The sequence below is a fragment of the Phaethon aethereus genome, assembly GCF_964289735.1.
Source record: "Phaethon aethereus genome assembly, chromosome: 1".
Taxonomy (NCBI): Eukaryota; Metazoa; Chordata; class Aves; order Phaethontiformes; family Phaethontidae; genus Phaethon; species Phaethon aethereus.
Window position 1 is genome coordinate 28,237,591 of NC_138575.1, and position 15,233 is coordinate 28,252,823.

The 15,233-nt window shown below is 36.3% G+C and overlaps 1 protein-coding gene across 1 annotated transcript in view; it reads left to right on the forward strand.

Moving 5' to 3' along the window:
- CTTNBP2 (cortactin binding protein 2) overlaps window positions 1-15,233 on the forward strand; it is a gene marked incomplete at its 3' end in the record, with an annotated part of 90,771 nt that overhangs the window by 29,889 nt on the left and 45,649 nt on the right. Inside the window, exons 3-4 of the mRNA XM_082014396.1 lie at window positions 7,315-7,539; window positions 12,307-13,969. Of these exons, the coding sequence (XP_081870522.1) occupies window positions 7,315-7,539; window positions 12,307-13,969 (1,888 nt within the window). The remainder of the gene's footprint in view (window positions 1-7,314; window positions 7,540-12,306; window positions 13,970-15,233) is intronic.

A 15,233-nucleotide genomic window follows, 5' to 3' on the forward strand; every position in this document is an offset into this window, starting at 1 on the left:
ACTTCAGCTTTTTCTCCTTCCTCATTTAGAAACTTAGTGCGAGGCCTGAGTTTCACTTTTTACATCTATAAGAAGTGAAGAATATTTTATATTGACTGTATTGTTTTTTCTTGTTGGTACTGCTCTGTTAGTGACCAGTTTTAGCTTTTTAATATAGGCTTTTCTATGGATTTTAATTTAGTGGATTTTAATTACTCTAAGGGAGAAAATTAATAATGAAGGTTGGAAACGTGTCTGTCTGTCTTGTCTGTATCTCATTCTTTCATGGAGGTTTTTGTCAGGTAACAGGGAGAAAGGGAAGGTGGTTGTGCTACTTCACAATATTGGGGTAATAGTAAACTGGTGCTATTGCGTGATAATTCTCTTTTTATGGAGTCACACCCCTACGTAAATTCAGGCTTGATCATTACTGTGGTTGTATAATTCTTCTTCAGTGTTTTCTGTTACATTGTAAGTCAGGAATGTTTAAGTATTAATTAAACGTTTGTCCTCATATTCACAGAGAGATCTGAATTAATTGTTAGGCATGAATCAACTGCTAGGTAAGAACCAACCTCTTATGCCTTAAAATGATGGTTTTGTATATCCTCTTAAATGGAGGTTACTAAGCCTTGTAAAACAATAGGAAGTCTTATATGCTGAATTTTCTTTTTACCTTGAAAAATGCTTTTTAAAAGCTTGGATTTAAAGCTATGTGATTCTGAGAGAAAGGGACACTTTCTCAGAAATTACAGTTACAAATCTTTTGAAAAGTTCTATGGGTTGTTGTGAATGAGAGAATAATGCAACTTTTATTGTTACTCATTTTAATGGTTTGTGCAAGGGATAACTTCTCTAGAGAAACTGATTATATCTCCACTTTCATGCAGCCTACTTCACTGTATCGGGTGTCATTGATATATTTGCATGGCTTGTGTCTGTTATGTGACACTGCTCCAAGAGAGTGCTTTTATGAGTATGTGTGCCTTACATTAAAAATTACTAAATGGGTATATTTTTTTTTATTTATTAGTACCGCTACCAAAAGACTTGAATTCTTTCATGATCCTGATTGGTCATCTGTAAAGAGCATTTTTTTGTAGTATGAAACAATTATATAGGTCTGTCAGAGCATAATTAACCTGTATGTTGGTTTTGTTTAATTTGCTGATTGCATCTTCCTATTTTTCAATTCTTTCTACTGTTTTCACTCTTTTTGAACTAGCAGCCTGTTATAACTATTGATCTTCTCCAAAGAATTTCCATTTTTTTCATTCTTAAAGTGTACACACAAGTTTTTGTCTTATGATACTTGACACAACATGGAAACAGACAGTTTCAATATATTATTCAAATATTTTTTCATATAATATTGAGTTCATTAAAATCTAACTCATTTGTAGACTTTGCATAGGTATACACTGTCACAGTGCTGAAGAAGGGAATTTAGGCTGTAGTTCAGATTGTAAGGAGAAATTGAGCATCACGTGTTCATTGACAGAAATCATGCTGCAGGATGCTGTTTCTTCAGCAGTCATTGATGGTTACATTTGCATTTTTAGTTTGTTCTGTAAAACTTTATAGGGAAATAACATCTCGTATGATACTTTGAAAACATTAATTTACATCTGCATTAAAAAAACCCAAAACAAACCAAAAAAAGCCAACAAAGCAAGCCTCCAAAGCCTACTGTGTTACAAAATCACTAGCACTCTTTAAAGAGTCATTCTTAATTAATCATAGTAAGACACCATATCCCCACTTACACTCTGGTATTTTGCAGGTATCTCTGAAAGTACTGCTTTTATTATGAGTATATACTCACTGATAATCGTCTTTTCCTTAAATTGATAGCTCCAGCACATCGTTTCAAGATGCTGTATAATGCCACTGAGTAAGATTTATAAACAAGTTCTCTTACAGCCATCTTTCTTTTTAAAAAATCTGTTACCCTTTCAATTTTATTTAGAATGAAGGGCTCACCCTTGTCTTTAACATAACACATAAAATAAGCTTTTACTGCTTCCTCTTCCTGGTTAGTTTTAGGAAACTTTTTGCCACTCCCTAATACATATGTCCAGAGAAAACACTAATATGAATCTATCAACATCTGTTGGAATAGTTTTAGTAATATGTGGAAAAGGAAATTAATCAGAGGAACAAATGCTCTTGAAAGGAAGGAAATTTTGTTTAAGGGTTCTGGGGCAGCTTTAATTCAGTTCCATTGTTCACAGCAGTGTAGAACATGCAGTCCTATTTTTGATGTTTATCATCAATTGCTGCATGGAAGACTTGGACTTGCTGAACTCTTAACTTGGCAGGTAAACAAAGAGGAAACTCTGAGATACACGGGGGGAAAAATTCAGTATTAACCTTAAAAATACTGTTGCTTATATATTGTGTTCCTGATTATGTAAGCTGATTATGAAAACTAATTTCAGCAAATGTGTGCAACTAATAGCAATGTAGATTATTACCAAAAGAAAAATAACAGTATAACACATTATGTGATTAATTTTTTTGTTTTTCATTATTGGGCTTATTTCTTACTTATATATTAATTGATCATAATTGTTTTTCCTTGCTTTTTTATGCTTTTAGCTTTAAGTCCACAGTAAGAGCGATACCATTTGAAGGCCTCCCTGCCCCCTTACATTCTTGTTTCAGCAGCAGGGGGAAAAAACCTAATTAGATTTCATAATTCTCAGTTTGGTCACTGAAAATAGATTTATTATTTTTTTCTTCTGAAGTGGAACATAAGAAACAAGTGACTGCAGGCCAGTTCTTATACCGGATTTGCAGCTTTTCCCACAGCCCATCATTCAGATACCTCCACTCCTCTTGTTCCTCTCCCTGCACACCCCGCTGCCAGTCTTCATCTGCCAGTAGATAAACGGGGTCAGTGACTGCAAAGGGTCACCTTGAGAGATGGAATTGTCCAGGAGGGAGCTGGCAGCACAGAGGTGACTTGAATAGTGTGAAAAAAAGTTGGTGTAGGGGTGAATGAGGTGTCTTGCTGTATGTGGTAGGAGACAGACTCCCTGAGAGAGTAATAAAAGAAGAGTTTATCTTACAGCCTGATCTTCCAGATTCTTGTTGGCTGCAGACCTAGGAGAGAAAACCTGAGAGTAAACCTTCCCCTTGTTGCACAGCTGCGTAATCCCTAGGATTGCTCCGTACTGGTTTTTTGGTTTTGAAAATTTCACAGGCTGAAAGTTCTGTTTTCTAAATCATAAAAAGTTTTTTTGTGATCCGAAACAAGACGTAAGTCTTGTTCCACCAGTAAGTATTTTCCTTCCTCTGAGAGCTCATTTCTGTCATTTGTTACTTGAGAAAATTGCTAGCATCTACAAGTCCCAGAAGAAATCACTAATCAGAGTAATTTAGGTTGGAAGGCACCACAAGAGATCGTTCAGTCCAATCTTCTGCTTAAAGCAGGACTAACGTCAAACATGGGTCAGGTTGCTGATGGCCTTATCCAATCTAGTTTTGGAAATCTCCCAATGACAGAGGTTATATGTTTTCCCTGGGCAACACGTTCCTGTGTATATCTGCTCTCAGTGAGAAGAATTTGTGTCCAACTCAAATTTCCCTCATTAGATCATGGGATGATTGCTGCTTGTCCTGTCAGTGTGCAGACCTGTAGCATGTTTCTCCCTGGTGTCTCTGTTTCCCACTGAAAAGTCCTATTTCTACTTAGCTCTTCCTTGAACAAAAGCCGTGTTAAACCTTTTGATCAACTTTCACTCCACTCTGAAGATGTTTTTCAGTTCTACTGTATTTTTTTTTAGTATAAACCTGTAGTCCATCCTTGATTTAACATAATGCTGAAGACCAGACTATCCATAAAGCAACTTTGGGATTTTGTTCAAGTACTTATTTTAGTCTCCTTGTTTAATGTTTCAGATCCTATGTAAGGATTTAAAAGCTTTGTATAAATGTGATGTTCTTACTGGACTGAATTCAAAAGCTGTTGTAAATAAGTTTAAGCTTTTACTCTATTGCAGTAGTGAATTTCATGAATTAACTATTTAAATGGGTTTTGGTTTTGTTTTTAGATATTCTTTTGATCTATGTGTGCTTATTGTCAGTTTTCATTAGCTGTTATCTGTTGGAGGATTAAGCTTAAATCTTAAGTCATAATTTTGTGTACCACTGGCATAAGCTGCAAAAAGTATCGTTTCCCATGGACGTCTTTCTATACCTTTAAATACTTTCAATCTCAGTCCTTCCATTAAAAGGCTCGTTGCTGTGCAAATGGCTGTTTACAGAAAAGTAAAACTACAGTTTATAAATTCACGTAGCACCTTTCACAATGTAGCAGTCCTGATTATCTCCTATAGCGGGTGCATATTCTGTCTGGTTTTGAAAATTTTATGTTTGAAAATGTATTCAATTAATTATTTGCAAATCAACATTTCAAATGTTATTTTATATATATATTGCTGTGCAATTGGAGTTAATATATGAGACACACTAATGCTGTTTTAGCAGAGCCACCACATCATGCAGAGACTATTTTAAAGGATTAATTTCCCATATGACATTAGACAGTACATTCCCAGATGAGTGCCATAAAAAACAGGTATCTTGATACTGCTACTAGAAATTCAGTGCTGAAAGATAATGTAATAAAGAAAATTTTTTTGTTCTAGTATTTCTAGTTCTCCCATCTGATGTACTTTAGTGAAGTGCAAAGGGAAAGTTATTATTTAGGGGCTGGAAGAATCATGTAAAAAAACCCAAGCCTAGTTTGTGCCTAAGTTTTAGGGAACTACTTGTTGTTTCCCTTCTACCAAGCTTCTGCTTTATCTTTTATTTTGGTATCTTCATTTGAAATCATGCATCCTCATCCCATCATTTTATTTTGTATTTGAATAGAATTGAATAACTTGCATAGAAACATGGAAACATTTGTTTTAATATTTTACATTTAGCTCCCTTTTGAGTTGGCAGCATCCTGAAACAACTTTGCTGTTAATGCTTTGAGAGTTGCCAGTCTGTTTTACCCCGTGCTTGAGGGTACACAGTTACAGCTTCAGCCCTACAGGGTCTGCCATCCCAAACCACGTGCTGTTCGAGACCTACTGGCTTTGAGACCTACTTGGCTTCTCTTTTTGTGTTGGTCTCTGGATTTAAGGATGGAGGCTCCGGTGGTCTTTTTTTTTATGTATAGCTGAGCTGTTACATCAGTGTTTTCTCCGTTACTTTGGTGGCTCACTTTCTTTATATAAACTAAATGGCTTTTACACTACTGAGAGTTTACATATGGACTGTGCATCCATCTCCATTTAAATTCTTAACCTGCTTGGGTTTGTCATCTTGTTTGGCTGCTTAGCACTTTAATCCATTTAGGGTCAGGTTTTTGGTTTTGATTGTTTCCTTTACGTGAAGGTTGAATTCCTAAGCTGCATCCTGTCCTGTAACTTTAATATATAGAACCAAGAGCTACGAATATAGCCCCTCCCCACATGGTTTTCTAATATTACCTTTGGAACTAGCTATTTTATTTTATTTTAAAATCTAAGTTAAATATTAAGGGATTAAAATATTAGACTAATTAGGGATAATTTGCAAGGCAATTTATAAAAAGTAACTAGGTTTTATCAGCTTATTTTTGACTCTTCAATCGCTACTTTGTAAGCCTAGCTCGACTTCAGCTTAAATAATAAAAATAAACTTCAGAATAAACTTTGTAAGCTTTTTCTGAAGTTATGCCCCAAAGGCCTGTTTTTTAAATAAATATTTTCAAGTACTATTTATACTATCAAATTGAAAAAGAGACTAAAAGTATTTCAAGCATCAGACTATGTAGGCATGCTTATTTCTGTTGCAGTCAAATTCTCTCTTACCTTTTAATTTTCCACACATTTCAATTTTGTAGACAATGTATAGGAAAAAGTTGGGCATTCACTAAGGTATGTTATTTGTAGTTAATCTCTGGAGAGTTTTTCTAACATAGTTCTTATGTTCTTTGGTTTCTCATGCCCTGAGAAGTTAGGTTTTATGACCTTTTCATATGCTGAAGTTTTGACTTCAAGCTTTCCAAATGTTCTACTAACCCTTTTGCTAACCATTACGCCTGTTCCTCCTCTTTTGTATTCTGAATTGGCTTATTCTTCCTCTTTTTTGCTTATTCTTCAAAACTGAATTTGAACCACATAACAGATAAATGTTTTATCCATTTTTGGAGGGATTCCTCTGTTTCTCTGCACTGTGGGTTTTTTTAATGATTTTTTGGGACATACTTCCTTTAAGGAGCTGCTCTGGTGAGTGGTAATTTTTAAGGTAACAAGCCTTCATTTTCTTCCAAAATTTGTGCTGTAATGGTTTGGCTTTCTTCCTTCTGCTTTCTGTTATATGTGCAAGCACAAAAACACCACAACAAATTTTTAGCAATCATTGGATCTTTCTGGTGTGTTGTCTTGGTGGGTTTTTTTGTATTGGTTGGTTTGGTTTGATTTTCCCCTCGCAAATAAGATGGATTTTAAGCCTGAGATTTTGGAACAATATTTTCTGTGAAGACTGTTAGAAGTCAGTACTTATCTGTGCCCTTCCTATGTAGTCTATATTAAGTGTGTAAAAATACCTTCTCTGAAACTGATCTTGTTTTCATGTTGGGTTGAAGAACCAAAAATTTGTCAAGCAAAACTGCCTCTGATCTTTATTGTGTAATATTTTTTGTTATGACAATAAAGTGTTGTACTATAGTTTGGAAATATAATTATGTTTTAAAATAATGGTATGGAGAAACAGATGATCATGAAGTTCTTCCTGAACAGAGATATGAGAAGTGTCTTAATTTCAGAAAAGCCTTGGTAGTATTTTTGCTCTTTGCTTGCCTGCAAAATTTCTGTATGTGTAAACATACCATCAATTTAAAAAAAAATAAAAAATACTTATTTTGGTACTGCAGTAAACACACAAAGCATGTTTTCATATCTTTTACTAGCATCATTTTATTACACAGAAATAGCAAACTTTATTTTAGAATGTTTTTCTTCCCTTTCTTCTCTGTGTATCAGCAAATTTCCAAGATGTTATTTTTGTGAAACTTCTGAAATTGCTCCAAACTGATATTTCTGTATTGAACTGAGAAGGAGGAGGGTTTTTTTATGTAGTGCATTTTATTGACTATAATGAAATCTCCATGAAACATATCTGACTATTTCTTTTAGAGATTGTAAATGGATACCTAAAGAAAAAATTTAAAAAACATAAATAACATAACTTTCCCTCTGGTTTAGGCCTCTTCTATGTGGGGATGTATTCCAAAGAACGCATTAAATTTTTTTTTTGTCTATTTGTTTTTTTTTTTTTTTTTTTTTTTGTTAGGCCCGGCGCAAAGAGGTTTTTATCCAGGAGCGATATGGAAGATTTAATTTGAGTGATCCATTTCTGGCTCTTCAGAGAGATTTTGAGGCAGGTGCTGGTGATAAAGAAAAGAAGCCAATATGCATGAACCCTCTGTCCATTTTAGAAGCTGTTATGGCTCATTGCAGGAAAATGCAAGAAAGAATGTCAGCTCAGTTGTCTGCTGCTGAAAACAGACAAAAGAAGGTATCCTTCTACCAACTCTTTTTTCTTTTTACCTCTCCTGTTCTGTTCTTTCATGCCACTTTCTTAAATTATGTCTTTGTCCAGCTTGGTTATCAGTACGAGTGTTAAAATATTATCACTTAATTGTCTTATATACTGAGGTGCTGATTTTCTGGTGATAATTTTGTGTGCACACCTCATTTGTACCGTGAATTTAGCTCTACTTATGGAATAAATGAAAAATAACAAGTCGATGCAGTATATAAGTGGATAGCTCAGCATGAGCTGAGAAAACATCATCACAATATATTTTTAAACCAGCACCATTGAAACCTAGAGGAGTTACTGTTATTTTTGTTCTAATGTAAATAGCATAAAATAAGTAATTTATTTGCATTTTATATTAGGTGTCTCTGTTTCATACATCAGGAAAAATAAATTATAACTCTAAAAAATACTTTTTTGCATGTTTAGAACATTTGCTGTAAAGAGAAAATTATTTTGGAGCAAGTATATTGCAAAAAAGGTCTCATATTGAAGATAAAACAAGGTAATTTGAAAGTGAATTGGGGTTTGGTTGCCAGTATTTCACTAAGATGTAAGCCATACATTCCTACAGCACAGCTAAATATGAGTATGTTGGGGAGGGGTTTCTGAGAGGAAAGAGGGGAACAGTAATATAATAGACTAAGCTAGACCGGGTATTTTTGAATAATTAGAAAAGAAATGCTTGCTAGGTGTTGAATCATCCTCACTGGGTATAAGATGAATGGAATGTCTTCAGCAGCTGTGAAATAGCTTTTTGATGACAGTTTTATATTGATGTTTTAAAAAAAAAAACAACAGACAATGCTAAGAGAGTTGACATAAAAATTATTTTGGTAGTAGTTGCTCTTTGGGAAATAACATGCACACAAAAGCACTGGAAGTATGCTGGAAATACATGCTTGAATTAAATGAGTAATATTAGACTGTATGTATGATGTATAAGTCTTAAAACAGTGTAATGTCCTAGGTAGTGAACTGTCACTTGTACTTACCTAGCACTTCTTTTTGAGGACTCTTAAATGTTAACTTTCTTTTTCATAGGCTTTGTAAGTAAGTTGAGATTTTGGGGAAGGGATTGTCTCAGCATAGAAAAGAGATGGCTTATTCTGACTGAAGAATTATATTGAGAGAGACCCTCACACATCTGCCTGGACAATTAGATTAGTTTCTTGTTTCAGTGCATGGCCACAAGTTTCTTCTTGTACCTAAATTCTGCATCTGTCTCTGGCTTTTAGTATATGGGCAGATACATGCATGCAAGATGGGCTTACATATTGAGAACACGTCTGAAAGTCGGGGTATTGATATGTAAATTCCATTTTTGCCCTTTTTGTTGGCCCAGGTCTATTACCAAACTCTACATCAATAGGTCTGCATGTACAGGAAAGGATGCTCTTGTCTTTTGTTTCCTAGAAGAACACATAAGGTGGTTTTTTTTAATCTTAACTTGTTTGATCTTAATTTATTTTGCAGTTTGATTCTTACCTTGAGAAGTACCTAAACCGCTAGTGCCCTCAACTCTGAAGTCTGTAACTTTCATGCTAAACTTTAAAGCACTACACTTGAAAAAACATGTGTTGCTTTGAAAGTGTGTCGTTATGATTCTACCATTTTTACTCCTTGCAACAGATAGGAAATTTAAATAACACAGGATGTGAAAACAAATGGTGTTGAGCAGCTGTGTGCATGACTCTACAGAACTTACATCTTCCTCTTTTAAAGCCAATTAGAAATGCTATTTGGACAGGGCACCCTCTTAAACTTCTTGGGTTTGTGGCAAACAGATGACATATCTCTCAACCATCTCCATTCATTCACAAACCATTGATTCAGTGTTTTAGCTTCCCTCCGTTCCACATTTTTCCGTCTGTTCTCCATCTCTCATCTCCCTCAATGGAAGAGGGTAATGAATGTATTTGGAGGGATTTCTAGAAATGTTCAACAAATTAGGCTGATACAATGTAAGAAAAAAAAGTTAAGCCTAGACAAATGTGACCTAAATACAGAGCCAGCTGCACATCCTCACTCCAAGAGTGGTTCCTCTTTTTCTAAATGTGTGATGCCTCTATCTTCGTGTTTGGAATTGCCTCACTGTCTCACTCTTACATTAAGTAATGAAGCTGTGTACAGCTGTGTTTATTTTCTCTGGATATTACTGGACTTTAAACAGGCTCAGACTGAACTCTTATTCCTGGGGATTTATTATCTGTGAAGATTATGACCTTAAAAGTATTCTTTGAATAAAATTTTTATTTGATCATAAAAAGCAAGTCATAACAAGTGTCAGAATGTAGAAAAATGAGAGAGATGCACAAATGACTGTCAGTCATAGGCTTACCATATACCAAACACCTAATCCCCAGATGTCATCTGCTTTGTGTTAAGTCTCCATCCTCTTCCATCTCTTTGAATGCTTTTCCTGGAGCTGCTGTTGAAATTTATTTTGAGGTTTCCTGGGAACTCAAAACCAGATAATCCAAATGACAGTTCTTGATTTGTCAAGTGTTTGCAGAGAAGTTAGTATTGGGATGCATGCTTAAAGATAGACAGGCACGTTGGTTGGAAGAGGCCCATTGATGTCCAGCAGTACATCTGGTTGTCTGTGAATTTGTCTAGCTGAGTCCTGAAAACACCCAGGAATGGCAGTACTGCAGCCTTTCTGCACAACTATCCATGTGAAGAACCTTTTCCTAAGACTGAGCCTCTTAAAGGGCAGTTTTTCATGTTAAACTTTTGTTATGGGGGCCCCATCTGCCACTAACAAGAAGAATTTGACTCTGTCGTCATTGTAAGGGCCCTTCAAAAGGAGTGGTATGTTGCTATTAGATGATCCCTCTGTCTTCTTTTCACTAGACTAAGCAAGCCAAACTCCCTTGACCTTTTCTCACAAGGCATGCGCTCTGTCCTCACCTTTGAAGGGCGGTTGCTGGTTAGTTCTTTGTGGGATGCTATCATTTTCCTCGGTATCCTTTTGACCCCTTTTCAAATCCTTCTTGGACACATTTCCAGATGTTTACATTACTGGTATGATTTAGTGTATGCATATAGTACACTTTGCAAAAATCAGGTCGTAGTTAGTTCATAAACTCATAAATAATTACAGCTAGTTCCAAATCTGTCATCTAAAGGAAAAAATGCAGTGTAAATATTCACAGGTTTTTCCTATTCAAGATGATGCAGCCAAAACAAGGGTGTGGGGGGGTAGATGTAGGACACAACGTAATGAGAAACTAATGCTTCTTTTGTCAATTTGAAATCAAATAGAGGACTTATATGTATATTTGGGATTATTTATATGCAATTCTTATAAATAAGATACAGCATGGTATAGCATGGTAATAATAGCATGGTAATAGCATGGTAAACTGATTTCATCCCAGTTATATGTTAAAATCTGCTTGTAATTATTTGAAAGTAATATAATTTCACAACAGTTAATTTATAAAACCAGTCCCTGGACTGAAAGCAAAATGAATAATGTAGAAAACCTTGATAAAAACATTTTCACTATGATCTTATTGCATTTCCAAGCTTTAAAAATTGTATAAATTTTTCATTATTTCTGTATCTGTTTTAACAAAAAAGAAACTGTTGGATGCTCCACTGTTACTGTTGGATGCTTCACTTGCTTTGAAATGCTTGTGAAGCATCCAAATGGTGTTGGATGCTTTGAAAAAAACAATGAAATAATGATTTTTCTGCATGGGAAGAACTGTGAATGGGACCATTCCTAAATACAGTAGTTCAGCAGTTTCTTGGGGTTTTGTTTGTTTCTTTATCAGGCATTCAGATAAGGCATATAGGAAGCTACTGCATCAGTATGTGAAGGGAGGAGCAGGAAGAAAGAAATCTATTTTTCTTTTGTTGTTTGACTTGTGTAAAAGTTTTCTTGGGAAAATAAAAAGCAATTGAGGTTGCATTACTACTAGTAGGTATTTTATAAAGTGGTGCATTAACATATTTTTCCAGTGTTTTTCTAGAACTGGGTCTTTGAATAAAAGCATAATCAGCAGGCAAGATGAATTAGAGGTGATGACTATATTAATTATGGGAAAAATTATTCTTACCTATTTTCTACATGTAGTAGGTAGTTTTTTGATTGTAGCTTATAACATAGTTTATACATCACTGATTTCAGTGAGACTTTCTGCTATTAGTAAGTATAGGAAGATATTTGTGCCTGTGCCAGAAAGTTAGTTTCAAAAATGAATGTCTTATTTATAAATATTAAAACAAGATATAATACATCTATTATGGGCGTGATGGACTGTGTATTTCAACCCTAATCTCCTTCAGTCTGAGTAAGTCCTAAAACCTAAACTGTGCATTTCTGGGCTCAAAGTTTTTTTGCAAAGCTCATCTCTTGCTTGTGTCAGGTTCCTTTACTGAGAATATGACTTTCTGTGATGTCTTATGTCTAATTTCTGGAGAATAGGTAGCTCCTCACTCAGGAGTCATAAGCATTTAATCACTTTGGGGAATCTCTGTGTTATCAGTGGAGGAAAGTAGACGGGCTCACTGAGTTTCTGAATTGCTCTTCAGAGATGTCTGTCTCTTTCTTTGGCTTGTATAAGATTATAGGCACTTGTGTTATTAGATACCACAAATCACTTTCCTGAGGTGGACAGGTTCATTTTAGGCATACTCTGAAAGGTTAAAATATCAATGTCAGGTTAATACTAGGTTATGTTGAAAGTCTCCATCTTGTTAATGAGAATTTTTCTCTATGCTTTCTTACAGTTGGAAATGGAAAAATCACAGTTACAGAATCTTGAGCTGGAGCACAAAAAGCTATCCACTCGTCTTGAAGAAGAACGTGGAAAGAATAAGCATGTAGTATTGATGCTAGTGAAAGAGTGTAAGCAGTTGTCTGGCCGAATTGTAGAGGAAGCCCAGAAACTGGAAGAAGTGATGTCAAAATTTGAAGAGGAAAAGAAAAAGGCTACTGAATTGGAGGAGTCTCTTGCAGCTGAGAAACAAAGGAGTACACAAATGGAAGCTCAAATGGAAAAGCAGCTGTCTGACTTTGACACAGAAAGAGAGCAGTTGCGTGCCAAACTTCATAGAGAGGAAGCGCATACCAGTGACCTCAGAGAAGAGAGAGATAATATGATCAAAATGATTGAGCAATTAAAAAAGGAGAATGAAAGTAGAGCTAATCTTTCTCTCAAAAATAAAGATAAAAATAAAGATAGGAGTCTTGTTTCTGTTTCTGTTGAAACAGAAGAGACAAGTTCAAGAACTGTTGCCTGCCAAACCGATACTGTAGTGATGGACAGTAGCACAGAAAATGTGAAAAAGTTGCCTTTGACTGTATCTGTAAAGCCTTCTACAGTGAACCCACTAGTGTCTGGCAATACAAAAATGAATGTATGTGCCAACGCAGCATTTGTGAAGCCTGTCATTGATAGGCAATCTTCATCTAGTGAACTTGTCCCTCACGCAGCTCCTGCTCTTACACAGAATCAAAACAGAATTGAGGAAAATGGACCAAGTACAGGCTCATCACCTGATTTACCAAGTAGCACTTCCCCTTTTTCAAATAGTACTTCCCTTTGCACCCCTGCAGCACCAACTGCCACAGCTCAGAATTCCTCACTCCCTTCATCTATGCACAGTTTGCATTCACCATCTGCCAACACTACTGGGCATCCAGGCCTAAATCCACGAATCCAAGCAGCTAGATTTAGATTTCAAGCGAATGCGAATGATCAAGACCAAAATGGAAACACAACCCAAAGCCCTCCCTCAAGAGATGTATCCCCTACTAGTCGTGACAACCTAGTTGCCAAACAGGTAGCTCGGAATACCGTTACCCAAGTCCTTTCGAGATTTACAAGCCCTCAGAGCAGCGCTCCGTCGCGGCCGGGGACATCACATTCAATGGAAGTTGGCACTTACCCCCCAGTCGGTAGAATGAGTTTAAAGACTCCCAGTGTATCAAGAATTGACAGAGGAAATCCTCCACCTATTCCTCCTAAAAAACCAGGGCTTTCGCAAACTCCTTCTCCACCACACCCACAGCTTAAAGTTTTAATGGATAGTAGTCGATCCCCAAATGCAAGTGCAAAAACTGACAACAAAACCGTGACCTCACCTCTTTCAAGTTCACCACAAGGAATCAGGGTAATAAATGAGGAAATTATTTCTAAGTCCTCACCTCAGCTGCCACCAAAACCTGCTATAGATTTATCTGTGGCACCTGCAGGCTGTGCCATACCAGCCATAGCCTCATCTCAGGTGGGTGCCTGGCCTTCCCACTTCCCTGGACTGAACCAACCTGCATGTTCAGAAAATTCCTTTGTCATTCCCACCACCATTGCCTGTAGCTCCTCCATAAACCCTGTTAGTGCTTCATCCTGTAGACCATGTGATTCAGACAGCCTCCTGGTAACAGCATCAGGTAAAGGGATTGATATGCTACAAACTGTCTCCCTCTAAAAGAATGTTTTGGTTTTCCTATGTCTCTCGTTTGCTTTATTTATCTCTTTATACCTTTCTCTTTTCTACTTTCTAAAAGCTGAAATTTCCATTTATATTTTTTCCACATTCCAGGGGTATGGGAAGTATTTTGCTGATTTAGTAGTGTTATAAATTTGTTTGATTCCTCAAGGAGGTCTCCAAATTGAAAGCTTTATTTTAACGGTAAAGAGGACTAAAGTTTAAAGTAAATGGGCTGCAGACAATGGGATATTAAAGAAACTCTTTGTTTTGGCTTGGTTTGGTTTTTTTTGGTGAATGCTATTATTTTGGACTTCAAAATGCTTTCTCAGTCTGAAATAATGTTTTGAAAATTACCTCTGCTGGTGATCTTCCATGGAATATATATTTCAGTGCTTTGCGAGTCTTTTAGAAAATAGGGCATAGCTGGGGCAACTGTATTCTCCTATGGCATTAGATAGTTGCACATTAAGGTATATAATTGCCTGGATAACAGTGCAGTTTCAAATGTATCACTTCATACCTATAGAATATGTTGCATTTTTATCTATAGTTCCTCTGGTTTTAGTTGTAGGCTTTGTTAATACTTGTGTGTGGCATCTCACATGTTTACTTTGACAGATACCTGCAAAGGTTTGCTGATGGAGACTTAAAATCTAAGTGTTATGTCTAAGTCTGGAGTCAGTGCTTGTATCTGCTATTCATCTTGCATTCTGGTGGGGACTTCTGTGCCTACTGCCAACTTCAGGGTATCTTCTTGATGGCAGTTGAATGAACAGAGGTGGCCCTGACCTGCCTTTCAGTTAATTGTAGATCTCCTATAAATCTTTTTGTCAACACATTTCCCTACTGGGATCAGTAGCACTAGAACATTAGGTAGAAGACTCTCTTTAGCCTGACTTGCACTGCAGTGAGGAAGACACACAGTTGTGGGACACTTTAGACCTTCAACAGCATTGAAGAATGTTTGAATGGTCTCACACTTTCAACAGTAATTCTCAGTTCCTCATAACTTTAGTCCCTGTATCATCATCTGTAGGCTATAAAACCCCTGCACAGCTGGTCTGCTTCCATCACACAACCAACCACTTTCTGTTGGTAGCTGCACCACTATCTGATGAGGCAGCTGAACTCCCTCACCAGTCTTGGGGACGCTGCTCCAAGAGCATCGTGTGGCAAACTTGTACCTGTATATATAGGATATTCCAGGGTTCACATTATTACAG